The sequence below is a fragment of the Conger conger genome, chromosome 11 (assembly GCF_963514075.1).
Source record: "Conger conger chromosome 11, fConCon1.1, whole genome shotgun sequence".
NCBI lineage: Eukaryota > Metazoa > Chordata > Actinopteri > Anguilliformes > Congridae > Conger > Conger conger.
The window spans coordinates 9,231,542-9,246,819 of record NC_083770.1 but is presented as its reverse complement, the minus strand read 5'-3'; the positions used below and the strand labels follow the sequence as shown (position 1 = coordinate 9,246,819).

At 41.9% G+C, this 15,278-nt stretch overlaps 2 protein-coding genes across 4 annotated transcripts in view; both read right to left on the bottom strand.

The window, feature by feature from the left end:
- Positions 1 to 3,045: 3,045 nt before the first annotated feature.
- srp19 (signal recognition particle 19) lies at positions 3,046 to 6,507 on the bottom strand. The gene is made up of 5 exons (XM_061259605.1): positions 6,292 to 6,507; positions 5,534 to 5,609; positions 5,101 to 5,172; positions 4,902 to 5,010; positions 3,046 to 3,658 (listed from the first exon to the last, which is right to left on the bottom strand). The coding sequence occupies exons 1-5, from the start codon at positions 6,327 to 6,329 to the stop codon at positions 3,528 to 3,530; spliced, it is 426 nt and encodes a 141-aa protein (XP_061115589.1). The 5' UTR covers positions 6,330 to 6,507; the 3' UTR covers positions 3,046 to 3,527.
- Positions 6,508 to 7,793: 1,286 nt separating this feature from the next.
- The window catches only part of LOC133140059 (adenomatous polyposis coli protein-like), a 46,267-nt gene continuing 38,782 nt past the window's right edge, over positions 7,794 to 15,278 (bottom strand). For all 3 annotated transcript variants that reach the window (XM_061259603.1, XM_061259602.1, XM_061259604.1), the window contains exon 16: positions 7,794 to 15,203. In XM_061259603.1, the coding sequence (XP_061115587.1) occupies positions 8,774 to 15,203 (6,430 nt within the window). In that variant the 3' untranslated portion in view covers positions 7,794 to 8,773. The remainder of the gene's footprint in view (positions 15,204 to 15,278) is intronic.

The window sequence follows — 15,278 nt, the reverse complement described above, 5'->3', positions numbered from 1 at the left end:
TTGGGTCTCGTTTCAGAAAAATATTGAATGTACTAACTTGCAAAAACACATTTTATGCTTACTAATTTGTAAAATCATAAATATCTGTGATGTGATTCATATTAAGCATGCATAACTTGCCTGTTATCCATGTAGTGCCAAAATCCTCCTATGCATATAAAATATAAATGTAATCCCTCTTTTCTGCTGTTAAGTCTTCTATTTCCCCTTTGTTACTAGAAGATGACTGATGAAATTACATTTGACACTAGCAATAGCTGAGAAGCAACATCTCTGGTCAGTTAGAAACAAGCCATCAATGTTCATCAGCTCTGTTAGCTCTGCTAGCCTCCATGTCTAAGGGACATGAATGCTAGTTCTCTCGGAATACAAAACTGGTGATTTATATAATTTGAAATAACTTCAGTATTCCAGGCATCCGCCGTTCATACATTTATAGAGTTGGAAAGCACGAAACACTGACAAGTACTGACAAGCCCTGCGGCTTGCCTACACAAACGTCTCACATACTGTCGGTCACCATGATGAACCAGTTGTCGAACCCATAATCGAATGCCTTTGCTCGTGTTTGTATCTCTACACAAATAAACTAAGAAAATCAACAGCCCAGCATGTGAATTTTCCTTCATACCATTTCTATTTCAAATAAGGTCCTGGGTCATAAAAATCAACACAACTTTGGCCATTCTGTTTTAGGCTGTGCCCTCTATCATCATCCCCACATTAACGTGATTATAATTAGCTGTACACTTGTGTCCTGTACGTACAGAAGGGCTTGACATTCATGCTTTATGAACTTTAATAATGCCAGGTTATATGGGGAAACAACAGCTGTGTGCGCTTCCGATTATTGTGTATTAAAAAGGAAATACTATTGCAAATGGTAACGCACACGAGCAGGTCACGTGTTTCTTTCCCATCATAATTGGCACTACTGAAATATACTTGAATTATAATGTGCCACTAATGAATTGCACTTAACAAGAAACTTTTTATGTGCTATATGACCAATAATTTTTGGAAAGATTTTTCATTAGTAATTTGATTTTGGCTGACAGGCGATATCGGCGGTGTCCTCAGTGTTGTGGACACCTGGGCACTAAAATTAAACGATTTGTGGAAAATGGAGTTCAAAGATGAAGCAAATGCAATGAGCCAAACTTAAATTGCATTAAAGGAGGATATTATGCAAGCCAGACCCAGACCAAGTCTGGGAAGCACTGCGCAATTCAATCAAATTTTCACATCATCGCAGGCAAATGACCATCCCGCCGTGTATTAATTCAAAATGAAACAAACCCATCTCGGTACAGTTATACATCTGTGGAGTCCATTTGTCTAAGTTCCGAAGCTGATTAAGCTCATTTTTTGGACAGGCTAAAATTCAATCACCACTCAAATATGACTTTCTCTGGTGGTATCGCCCATAACACTGCTACCATCTGCCCTCCTCTTTCTAATAAAAAACTCATATGACACGCATTACAATATCTTTACTACAATAAGTCGGTAAGAGTTTGGCAGCATAATCTTCCCATATTACGCGGTTCCAAAAAATGACTGCATTCTTCCCTTTGAACAGACAAAAATAAACTGTAAAGGACAGACTCATTACCAACAGCAAAGCTATAAACAGTGGGATTAACTCGTCTCTGCCACGAAACAAAGCCTGCGGTTGTTCATTGCTTTGAGAATTTTATAATTCATTGTACGCTAATACTACAGAAATAACTTTTGATTCAGCATACCCACCAATCTAATTCGAACAAATGGCACTCATGCTGTTTCAGGAGTTGACGTGAAGGGTGGGCACAGTAGCAAAGTTTTTCAAACAGGCGGCGCTGTGTGGGCCTGACAGGTGGTATGAAGGGCAGAGTCAAGTACACAGTCCGCCGTCGCCAAAGCCGCAGCAGCCGCAATGTCAGAACGTGTTTACGGCTCTGTCAGAATCCATGTGCAGCCTGCCAGGACTGTGCCCTTAAATACGGACTCCCCGCACTTGTGTTGAAAGATTCTGTCATTAGACCAAAGAAAATGATTCACAACACTGGCGCGAACACTCTCACTCTATCACACACACACGCGGTCACGCACACACACAGACAGTCATCATGAATATAATAACCGAAAGTAAATGAAGACGAAGCATCGACTGTTAATGACGTTCAGCCCTTTACGTTGATGTGCTGTCAACTCTGTCAGCATGTTTAAATAACTTGTTAACAGTTTTTGATCGAGTTACGGTCACCACTTTTCTGGTGTCGACTTTCAACTCCAAATAGCAAGTAGCCCACCGAATATCGAAAGCAAAGCAAAGCAGAGAAAGTCAACGGTCTCGATTACCACGGAGTGCAGTGGGTACACAATATTGGTGAAGGCCCACTGGCAGGTCATGAAAGGACATGAGTCACAAAAGTAATGTTAGATAAAGCTTACTGTATATTACAAAAATAATAATAATAAAATCAATTGAACCATGTAATAAGTACACCTTGTTTCTTTTCTTTTTTTTACACACATTTAAATAACATTAGAGCATAAAGATAAAGAATTCTGAAAACTGGTTCCATTGATTATATGAAGAGTAGACAAAATGTTAGCTCTCAAGCTCACTGCAGCAGTTTGAGCTCTGAAATTTGGATCACCATCCAGACCTCTTCAAAATGGTGTCAGAACACAAAACCAAGGTTCACACCGAGAATATGAACATGCGTTGATAATTTCATTCAGAGAATTTGAAATGATCCAGATATAAGGTCTTAACAGACACTTCATTTTTGCCTTTTCCTTCAATGCTATGTCAGAACGACTCAATAGCTCACTGAAAAGCTCTATTGAACCTACAAGAAAACCTGAAATTCAGTTTGCTCTCAAATGTCATCGAATCTGGTAGAACCACTGAAAGCAAAGGCAAAAAAGGATTCAGTTGTAATATGTTATATATTAGGACTGAGTACGTGCAACAATACCGCATCTGCAAAGAGTAAGGTGCCTGAAAAGTGAAACTGAGCCGTCAAACGGAAAAGGTCAAATGGAGAGGTCAAATGGAGGTCTGTGAAATGCATTTATTTGCAAACTACCATTACTCTGCTCACATAGTTTGTGAGATAAATTAACCAATGAAGATAAAATAAAACCCTTTCAAAATATTTCTAGGAGGGGCAGGAAAAAAAGAAAAAGAAAAAAAGAAAATAGACCGATTACAAATTCCCATGTAGCCATCAGACAGACTAATTGTTCCAATGGCCAAACTATACTGGCACAATGTTCCTGATGACAGTCTCTAAAAAACATTGAAAGGAAATTAACTCAAGTTAGGAATTCACACTCCTCTAGAGCCTCCCTGCTGTCTGCCTCCATGCAACACACATTTCTTCTTCTCCTTTTGTTTTTGTTTTTGTTTTTTTAAAGAAATGCCACTTATGCGAACGTCCTTCATGCTCAGTGAACACGCGGATCCGCCATAAGGGACTGCTGTGAACTCGTCGCGATGAAAAGTGGCGCGAGCGGGACGAGTTCAAACTCTACTACTTCTTCTTCTTCTTCCCCTTCCTGCCCCCCTCTCCCGGCTGGGCGTTGCTCTCCCCGGCCCCGCTCTTCTGTGTCCTGGTCTTCAACTTCGGTATCATTTCAGCCACGTAGAGCATCAAGTCTTTACCTGTTGAGCGGAAACGCAAAGCGGCGAATAATTAGAATCTGGAGGCAGTGCGCGGTTTGAATGATGCGACTTTTCTAAATGAATTGTTCGGTTGAAAAACGTTCCGCGGTTAAGCAAGGCAACCCGTAATGTCATTGTTTAACGCGAGTCTAAGTGCTCATTAGACTGTAACGCAGAGAAAGTGTCATGGCAACAGAAATGAAAAAGGCTCTGCAGACGTTCAAGTTAATAATGCATGTGGAATTCTGAAATCAATTTTCAAACATGCATTTTCTCCACGTTCAGTGAATTTTTCAAACAACGTGATAAATTATACATCTCGGTGAAAGGGGGTGTCCAATATTTACGTTTCACTGTAATACTCCAAGGCAAAATATATTATGTGCTCAGAAGCAACTCATTCACTGACAATGTTATGGAAAGGCTGTAGAAAGGGAAAATCGATATGGTGCACAAAATCAACTAGTAACTGAATCAGCACCACAAGACAATGAGATATGTAAAATCCATGTCCTTTGCTTTAGCTATTTGCGCATCCTATAAAATAGACATCCGTTTGGTTTACAAAAGATGTAAACAATTGTACTGTCAATATGCAACAAGCAACACTTATATCCCCAAAATAATAAAATGCTGTATGTGGTCAAGTCACCCAACGACAACTTTTTAAGATCCCAAATTTGAAGGAAGCAAAAGAGCACACATTTCATCAACTTGGGATGGTCTACCTATCGCAGGAACTATAGTACATTCTGGAAAGATCCACACTCAACATTTTTAGTTAAGAGGAAGATTCTAAGGTTTCAGCATACCACCTTCACCAGTGAAATTATTATTATATGCTGATGGCAATCACATACCCAGTCACTACTGGTGTAAAGGTCAATTACAGTACAAGTACCACTCAGCCTCCTTATTCCCTATACACGCACCACCCACTTCAAGAAAAGTCTTATTTTATTTTGTTTGACTGAACTTGTCTATCCAACTGGTTAACAAAAAAATGACGGCAAAACAGCTTGCATCATTTAATTCCTTCTCAAATTGCATTAAAACACACAAACGCAGATCCTTGTCACCCTTCTGACAATTCTAGGTCAGGGAAATATGCTGTTGTGAGTACAAGCACAGGTCATGCATGCGCATATTTTAATGACAAAATGCCATCATGTCATATGCTGTATCCTCCTGTCATGCCAAATGAACTGGAGTGTTGAGGCGCGTTCGAGCAAAAGTGACTCACGAGATGAAAACCTTTCCTGGCACAGGGTTCCATCTTCTTCTTTCAGCTGGACACGGACCCTTCCTCTAAACTGCACATCTCGGTTCCACTCCCTGGGGTACATCTTGTTCTACAGCCCGCAAGAGACATTTCAATTCAGAACACACACCGCCTCCAAAAAACATTCATAATAAATTTGAATAAAACTACACATCTATACCTCAACCAGCACATTCACTCCGGCTGCAGAGAGGACATCCCGGATTTCGGAGCATGTCGGATTTTCCACACCCTGTAAAAGGGCAGCACGTCAGTATTCCCACATATACAGATGCATGTCAATACCATGCATCAGCTGTGTAAATTCAATCCCGTTGACTTGAATACATTTAGGTCTAAACACAACAGTGCAATCGTGAAAAGAAGTGAAATTTATTATTTTAAAATGCTCTGTGATATGCATACCATGTCATTGTCAATTATTGTTTCAAGACCACAATATTGCCTTAATTTTTGAGAGGTATACAACGGAACAACAAATCACGGTCTTGGTAATTAAAACTCATAATGAACATCCAAGTTTTTAATCACAAATACTAAGTAATTTTCAATACTTCAACACAACCATTATCATTTAGCAGTATTTAGTCCACCTTTTCAGACGGTATTCTTCTTCCTTCCGCTAACGTCTTCTTATTGTTTACATATGCAGGGTATATGCACATGAACCTAAAATAAAACAAAGTTTCAGAAACGTATAGATTGGAAACAGCTCTGTCATCAACATTTAGGCTTCAATGAAAGGACTTTACTACTACTACTACTACTAATAACAATAATAATAACAATAATAATAACATTAACAACGTACAAGACAAAATCAGTTACTTTCCATTAATACAGAAATTGGCAGGGGAAAACAAATGTAGCTCAACTGCAGGAATATCAGATAACGTCGTAAGGTTACATTAGCTAAAGTTATAAACACTAGCTAGCTACTGTATAATATAGTCACTGCAACATCCGGACATAAAATGCTGAATACCAACATGGTATATCGATACTGATAAATAAATGAAGGTTCAAGCTACACTGAATTGAAAAATACAGATTGTATCAGTTAGTTTAAGCGTTTCCTAATATGACGTGTCCTAAGACCGCCCCAGAGCACACGAATGAAGCTAGGTGGCTCTCGGTTTACCACCCAAATAGACCTACCAACATAGCTAGGTTGGTTAACTTCACATATTAATGCTAGCTAGTTACATAAAACGCAATGCAAGATCTACATGGTGAGTTGCCGTGATTGGTATCCAAATAGCTAATTATTGTTACCGTACCGATAGCATTCAATAAAAACGCTAACAAACACAGTTAACGTTAGCTACTAGCGAGCATATTTTTACATTACCTTTCTTTGATGGCAGGGTTTGTAGTTAAATGTGCCATTTTCCAATTGTAACGCACTTAGTAATGTTAGCTAATACTTACTGGCATTCATTGAAATATTTGTATGCCACTTAAATGTTACGGACTGGCTAACAAGCAAGCTAGCAACATGTGTGTTTTACGTAGGCCGACTATAATGGAAGACTGAATAATCGTTCACCATTGGATAGTTGATCAACAGGAAGTAAATGCCTTTCGCTGCGATTGGTGTATTTAAGTGGCTTCCGGGTCATATTCACGGATCGGGAGGAGTAGGGTTGATTTTCATTGGATTATCAAAACAATTGCGTGTTGTTTGCAATTTACTGGGCTCTGAAAATCTAAACATACATAATCTGGGAGAAGACGTTTTATTTCTAGAAATTACCCGTTTAGCTAACTGTTTTGGTAAAACAGCCTACTCCAAGCCATTCATAGGCAGCTATCCACATGCATTCGTTGTTGCATTTGTGGATCCCAGACGATAAAAAAACAATCTCTCACCCACCCTCCTTTCAACATCACAAAATAAAAATATATGGATGTGTTATAGAGGTGGCTTTGTATCGATTTGTAATGATTTGATCTTTGTTCTACAGGTGGTCCTAAATGACAGCCATTTCACAAATTCTCTCACCAGACAGTTTACTTGTCATATTAAGTGCAGAAATGTGAATTGTGGGGAAAAAAGTACCACTTCGTTCAATAGCCGCCAGAGGGCACAAATTCACACAAAAATCCCTGGTCAGTCAGCCTGCCAAATGCAAAACTAATCCAATGACTTTAAATTGATAGTTCCCATTCTTACGAATTAAACTAATTATGCTGAAAGATTTAAGAAAACAGAATACATATTTTGGATACAAAATGATGCGCTGTTTTCAAAATGGCAAATATAAACATTAGAGGGGGATTTTCAGTAGTCAGATAAAACATTCAACTTTCCTGATAATAATATACACCCAAGTGAGGACTTTATTAGGTATGACTTATTTTTTAGACTTAAAACTTCTTCTGCTGCTGTAGCCTATCCATTTACGGGTTTGATGCGCTGTGTGTTCAGAGATTCCCGTCTACATACCACTGTTTTAATGTGTTGTTTGTGTTACTGTCACTTTCCTGTGAGCTTTGACCAGTCTGGCCATTCTCCTCTGACCTCACTTAACATGGCTTTTCTACCCGCAGAACTGTTGCTTACTGGATGTTTTTTGTTTTGGTCTCTGCAAACTCGAGACTGTTGTGTGAAAAATCACAAGTGATTAGCAGTTTCTAAGATACTCAAACCACTCCATTCTGATGGTTGATGTGAACATTAACTGAAGCTCCTGACCTGTATCTGCATGATGGTATGCACTGAAATGCTGCCACACAATTGGCTGATTAGATCATAATTATCTAATAATTAAGTGATTAATCATTAAGTAACAAACCAGAATTTAATTAACTTAGCTTACCAGAATGTCCTAAAAATTCACAGAAGTCAGCTTTACACCAAAATCTTAGTGTTTATTTTGCTGCTTTACAATAGATCATTTGAAACAGTCTTTTCTTAAATAGCCAAACATATCCACTTTATTGCGTGAAGATAAAAAATAAAACAAGTGTCTCAGTAATTCACATATTGTATGTTTTTGGCAGAATGAAAGCCTATTTCAAATAACATGCTTAACAAAGACAATGATTAGGGAAGGGAAAAGGAAAATTAGGTTTGGAAATAGATAAAGCATACAGCAATAATTTATTTTCTCATGTTCATTTAGTTATGTTCATCTAAGACACAATGAATGTCCTATTAAAAGAGCAGCCATTTTCCTCGAACAGAATACACATTAACAGCATAGTCAAATGATCAAATTTCTGTTAAAATCTATGTCCATGGTAACACACCTCATTGAAAGGTTTTTCAAGGTTACAGGTATTTCCTTATTTTCAGAGCACACACAAAACAGTGTAAATGTGTTACACTACAGCTACCTATACACATCATGTGACCACAAATGTTACTTCAGGAAGTAAACCATCAGATCAGTTCATGCAAGCACAGAACGGGTATGACTTTTTTATTGTACTGTATCTGCAGCAGTATCTTATTTTACTGGTCTAATGGAGATGTAATAAAAACTTCAATAACTCAAACGCTTGAGCACTATAGTACAATTTAGTACAGTACATCTCAAAAAGGTCACTTTTATTCCATTTTCGCATTTGCCAAGCAATTACAGGAACTTAAATTAATACATAAAAATCTGTACAGTACAAATATTCTTACAACACCTTCCAACAAGATTTTACTCTGACAACCTGGTGTGTCAGTCACAAATCTACAAGCAAAAATCTACAAGCTTCCACAGTAGTAACCCTCAAGAAATATTTACATGGTTCCATTTCTTTGCGCCATAACGATCAAAAGCAGTAGTTGCAAGAAAGCATACAGTAGTGATCCCATCCGAGAATTGTCTTTCTTTTTAAACAGAGGTTACAAGGTAAGATCCGGACAGGCGTTTGGGACTTTGATTCCCACTGGATTCAACGTTCTCTCCTTTGGAATCGGTCTTGGCGTTGCCGGACACGGGCGTGGGGATCTGAGATGGCCGAGCGGTGGTGCTGTCCGCGCTGCTCTTCCTGGGGCTCGGGTTGTAGTTGAAAGGCGTGACCCTCGCAGCCACGGCTCCACTCGGCGAGCTGTGTTTGCTTGAGTTTGAGGAGCTGAAGGGAGTGCGCTCGGCAACCGGGATTTCATTGGCCTCCGTCATTGTTCTCGGGTGGCCTGCTGGCTTGACGTCAGATCCTCTCTTATCGTGACCATCGCTCCCAAACAAATTCAAATTGCCCTCCGAACTAAAGATGCAAGTAAGTGCGTTATCTTTCACAGTGGATTGTTTGAGTTGTGCCTCATTAGCAATTGGAAGTGTCATTTTGTCTGGTAGACTGTCAATAACGGGGGGTGTGTTGCTAGTTGGAGATTTTCCTGATCGGGGGTTGTTGATAGGACAGTCTTCAATTCTTACCCAAACATCCTCGGCCTTGGATACTGCAGGGGCCATATGATGGACCACTGACTTTGAATCAGCATCATCAAACGGATCGTTTGCTTCACTGCTCATTGAATTAGGATTTTCACTGTCCTTAATTTTCCTCCACGTACCTTTTAAAGGAGTGTTGCCATCTTTGCTAGGTATCGATCCCGGAGCGAGACTCAAGGTCATCCTTTCATCCTCACTTTTTGCCTTTTCACTGGACTCTGAAGAAGCTGAAAGAATTGAGGAGGAGCTCCCTGTCCTCTTCCAAGTACCGACTCTTGGCAGGGAGGTTGAATGTTTACTTTTTTCACGCTTCCATGTGCCAGATCTGGTTATTGGGAGTCTGGATGGGCTTTCAGAGTGAGAACGGGCAATGTCATGTCTACCAAGAGATCCTCCGTCTCTGTTTTCAGAAGAATGCTGACTGCGAGGAGATTTCCTCCAGCAGCTGCCTTGATAAGGCAAAGTCAGTGACATATCGGACAAAGATGGGCTTGACAATGAGTGGGATTGTGATCGAGTAGGAGATAGTGGCCTGGCAGATGGAGATAATGACTCAAATGAGGCTGACTCTTCTAATTTCCTTTTAAGCGTTGGACTAGGGGATTCCTTAATGAATGTGGACTGACGAACCAACGCAGGTTTCTCTGATCTATCAGACTCGCTTCCACTCGACCTTGTAGAGGACATCCTTGGCTGATCCTTTTTTGAAGCTGACGCTCCAGACTGGTTAAGAATTTTTGATGCAGATTCACTCCTTGGAATTCCACTGGTACTTCTAGGCAACCCACTTTGCTTAGGCGGAGTCTGTTGACTTAATGGCCTACCAGGAGAAGTATACGCAATTCTGCCAGTGCCTGGTGACTTGCCCGAAGCTGCATTTGGGGACAGTGCTCTGGGTATTTGGGATAACTTGTTGGAAGGACTAATTCCATTTCTTCCAGGTGAAACAGAAGTACGGGCAGGTGATTGCACCGGCCTACTCAAAGGCTGCTGACCCGTTTTTGAGGGGTTTGAATCTCTCGAGCCTGCCTGAGAGGGGGTCTTTGTTGGTCCTCCTTGGGAAGATGGCTGCCGACTAGAAGGGGAAGGATCTGATTTAAGAGGTGGCTTCAAATTCCGTGGCGAGTTGCCGTACGTCTGCCCTTGATTAGAAGCTTTTGAAGAAGCTCCTTTAGGCGGTGGTTTGCTTGGAATCGGACTAGTGCTCGGTGAACTGCTTCTCACACCAGGAACATGAATCATTGTCCTTCCACGTGAGATCATAGGAACTGGCACTTGCCTCTGCTGAGAGCTCATATTCTCGGTGCTTGTCCGGGGTTTCCCAGTTATGAGACTTTTGTAAACTTTCTTTCCTCCCTTGAGGCTCTTAGTTTCCTCTTCTCGCTTTTTTGATTCTAAAGTGCTGTTTTCACCTGGTTTTAATATTCTCGGACCTTTGTTAGAAGCAACTGGTTTGTCTTCTGGATCTGCCACCAGATGGAAAGGAGATCCAATTGAGATGCCAGATTTAAGAGAGAGGATCGAATCGGAATCAGAAGAGGCTTGCCTAGAAAGACAAGCAGCTGCTTGATTCAAACTGCTCACAATTGAATTGGCGCCTTCTTGAATAGCTTTCCAGTCAAATGATTCAGAATCTGGTGAAAGAGCTTGCTCTGAAATAGGACTGTGCATGTCTGGGAGGTCCAATGTCAAATCCAACTCCTCAGATAGAATTCCACCCATACGTTTGTCATCAGGCATTTCATGTTCTTCCTTATTTTTAGGTTGCTGTTTTTTCTTTTTTGGCATGGCAGAACTGATGCATTCTTGTAAAAGATCATCCTCTGAATCAATGCTCAGAGAGCTCAGTGAACTATTCCTGGAAAAGCAAACGGGTGTATCTTCTACATGAAAAGCCTTTGGAGCATAACAAGTAGCTTGAGGTTTGGATGCCTCAACCTGGGTGGTTAACATTTCCTTGTGGTCTGAGCTTTTATTGTTATTCTCTTGATCGATGTCACTCAATGAACTAAGAGAAGAGTTTCTCGAAAAACATACTGGTGTGTCTTCAATAGCAAAATTCTGCCTCTCATCTGGGATTGGCCCAGTGTTTTCTTTGGGTGCTTCTGACGAAGGTGCCTGCTTCTTAAGAGATTTTTCATGGTCCTGCGGAAGCGCACGGGACCTGCCTGGAGGTGGGCGGCTCGAGGACTGGTCAGTGGGATTCTCAGTCAGTTCTCTTTTGTGCTCTTTCTCCTTTCTGAGTTCATCCTTAGCTTTTGATAAATCGAGATCGTCATCTTCGAAGTCTAACGAACTTAAGGAATCGTTGCGTGAAAAACAATAGGGGGTTCCCTCAATTGGAGTATAATGATGAGGTGAATCGAAGGCAAAGCCTGGGCGCACCCTGTCATCAGTATTTGGAGGTTTTTTAGTAAACTCTCTGGAAGTCACTTTTGAGTCTTGCTTATCTCCATTTTTATCAGAGTACGGAGCGTCAGGGGCAAAACCACTTGAAGGACCGACGCATTTCATCCTGGCCCTATATTCACTGCTTTGTGGCATTGGCTTCACTGGAGAAGTTGGCTTCTTTGCCATCTCCTGTTTGACAGGAACAGTGGCAGCTGCAGATGGGTGTTGCACATGATCAATAACCTTCTTTATCCTGTAAGGGTTGTGACTTTTACCCTTTGGCATTGCAGAACTGATACATTCAGCAAGTATGTCATCCCCTTCTTCATTTTTCTCATCCGCTGCAGAAGTGTTTGCAGGACTTTGGTTTGTTTCATTACCCTCAGTGCTTCTCCCCTCTGGAATTGTCTCTCTTTGAAGAGCGGATCCCATTCCAGATATAATGCTTTCAGGATGAGAAAACTCATTTGGAGGGGACTCAATGGTGAGATCACTAAGAGATGTTGCGGTTGAAAAATTAATGGGGGTCCCTTCAACACAATATACTCTTGGCATGTCTTCCCCATGAGTAAAGCTTACATGCTTTTGTTGCTGCCCTCGATTCTGAGATGGAAGCAGCTTATATACGGGCAGCTGACTTGGTTTATGGGCTACTGGTGGAGGTATTCTTGAAGTAGTTGAAGGTGGTGGCTTTTTTGGCTTTCTTGATGACTTTGTAGGCATGGCTGAGTTTATGCAAGCTTCTAATATCTCAATATCATCATCATCAGAATCACCAAGTATATCCTTTTCTGGTTCATGGTATACTTCTGCCTTATTTTGATTATTGGCGTCCTTGGGATCTTCTTCATCAGGTTCATCATCATTCCCATGATCATCTTCATGAACAGGAGGCATAATTCTCATTTCAATGTCTTTGGGAATGAATGGCTCATCCATGCTCAGTGCACTCAGACTTGAAGCACAAGAGAACCCATCAGGAGTGCTTTCTGTAGCAAAATGCAACAGCGTGTCATTGTCTTGTACTTGCACTTTCTGGACAGCAGAATTCACAGCTGCATGTCTTGGAGCCAGCTCCCTCTTCTCAGTGCGGGGAGGCACTTTCACTTTCTGTTTCATTTGGGCCGGATGCTGCGGAGGTGGTGTCTTGCTTCGGCTCGGCGGCATCGTTTGCCCCGGACTGTCTGGGAGATCACTTGGACTAATGATTCCACTGACCATATCACTTCCCGGTTCACTCTGTACTGAACTTGCGATGGAATGTGACTCAAAGCTATCCAGAGAGCTCACAGACGTACACCTGCTGAACATCAGAGGCGTTTCCTGCAAATAATGTTCCGGAGGGCTCTTGGGTGTCTGAGCACCACTTTTTGACGGAGATTTAGAACCAGAAGAAAATTCAACTGCTTTATGTTTCGATCCATCTGACACACCCTGATTTCTATGAGATCTCATCCGTATTTGCTGTGAAGATGACTGGCTCTCAGGTGTAGGCTGAACTGCACCTGTAGTCCCACTTGCTTCCTTGTCAGAAACAGGAAGAGTTGGGTAGTTGCTTACATTTCTTGATCGCTCTCTCCCTTCCATTTCGTCCTCTGCGGAAGACAAGGATGACAAAGAACTACCTCGGGAAAAACAGATTGGAGTGTCCTCAACACAGTAGGTCTGTAAAGTTTCTTGGTTAATAGCAGAGCCTTTACATGTTTTTTGGCCTGCACGCGTTGAACCAGATTGCGTTTGAGCTGAAGAGGGGTGTAGTTTTTGTCTTGAGGAACCTCTGTATGGCGTTAAAGAGGACGAACCGCTGCCCTGGTTAACATGGTCTTTTGTAGAGCCTTGAGAAGAGGATTTTGAATGGCTATACATAACCTTTTGGGTGGAGTGCGTTTCAGAATATTTTAAGCTGTAATCAATTGGTTGCTCCACATGGTGGTCTTCTTCACTGTACTTCATGCTGTAATTGGTTGGCTGGTCCTCATCCGGTTGTTCCTCTTCTGAATACCTCTCACTGTAATTTGTTGGCTTGTCATCCTCATAATCATCAATGGAGCATATAGTCTGGTTAACTTGTGTCGTCATTCCATGATTAGAACTGCCTCTACTCTGCTCAGAGCTGTTGGAACTCCTTGATTTGAAACCACCAGAACATTCCGGCTGTACAAATCTAGGCTGATATTGCATCGGTTTTTCTTCGTTGTCACTATTGCTTTCTGTATACAAAGGGTAGCCTTGGCTTTGTGACTGCAACTGCTTTTGATCAGGCCTTTTCAAATCACCATCAAGATGTTTAGGTCTTGCCCACCTTTCAATTTGAGTGGGACTTTGCCGACCAGAGTTCAGTTGTTCATCTGAATACTTCAGGCTGTAATTTATCGGGGTGTCCAGGTCCCCATCATTATCTTCCATATGATTGGCACTATGTATCTTATGGGCAAGGTCAGCTGGATATTTTCCATAGATGCAACACTTGCCCTCATCATCTTCAGAGTACGAGTCAACTGAAGGCTTCATTTGGCCTCTTTTACCATAACCATCACTGCTGCCAACACTATTCAGGCTGTCATTGGATGCCCTATATTCTATTTTTGGCATTGGACACGCTCGATTAGAGAGCTCCGGCTTGTTATAACCGTACACATTCGAAGAGGCAAGCATGGCAGTGCGTCTCATGCCAGTCATTTCATCTTGCATGCAGTGCATGTCCTGCACAGAACCGGGACTCCTGTCTTCTGGACTAATGTACACATTCTGCACTTCTTCCATTACCGCTGCAATCTGCGCGGTGCTGGATGACATCTGCATTCCCGTTCTCTTGGAGGGCTTCTCCGAAGCCCCGCTGGGTCCACCGCCCCTCCTTTCCCGGTCAAGGCTTTGATCCCTCTCAGCCCTGGAACCATCTGAACTTCCTCTGCTTTCTCTGGACGATGAGCCAGGCAGCACAGGAGTGTTCGCGTACGGAGAATGAGCCGGCACGCTGTTGGGGCTAAAACCACCGTCGGCCCTACAAACGCCATCGCTGTTGTGGCGGCCAGAGTCGAGAACACACTCGCTGTAGACGTTTTGCTTGTGTTTGGGTTTGCCCTTGTGAGCAGCTTTCGGGCTCAAATTGTCAATGTTGTCAAACGTCTCAGTGAGATGTTGCGAGTCCAGTTCCTCGAATAGCGCTTTCTGCTTTCTGACATGGAGGGAGGGCAAGCTAGATCCCGGGGACATGATGTTGGCATCCTTGTATTTGGCAGGCCTGTTGGCCATGAGGTTTCTTAAAGCTGCAGCGCTCCCCATCGCAATCATTTTGTGCTTGGAGTGAATGAGGTTCTTCAGCATGCTTACAGATCCCATGTCCCACAGGGCTTCCTGGTCCTTCATATTTCGAGCGGAGAGGTTCCAGAGGGTTCCACATGCATTGCTGACAATGGTCAAGCTGTGAGACTTCAGATGCTGAAGAAGAGTTTGGAGGCAGCTGTTTTCCCTCAATATTTGCCTGGGGGTGGAGGGGAGAAGATAAATAATCATTATACCTCAGTTTCTCAGTGGAAAAAAGTATGTGTCTAAATCA

Coding starts and splice junctions, on each gene's coding strand:
- srp19 (XM_061259605.1), bottom strand. CDS start 6,329: ATGGCACATTTAACTACAAACCCTGCCATCAAAGAAAG. Junction 5,173..5,533: donor GAAGAATACCGTCTGAAAAG/GTGGACTAAATA, acceptor GCCCTTTTACAG/GGTGTGGAAAATCCGACATG. Junction 3,659..4,901: donor CCAGGAAAGGTTTTCATCTC/GTGAGTCACTTT, acceptor TCCGCTCAACAG/GTAAAGACTTGATGCTCTAC.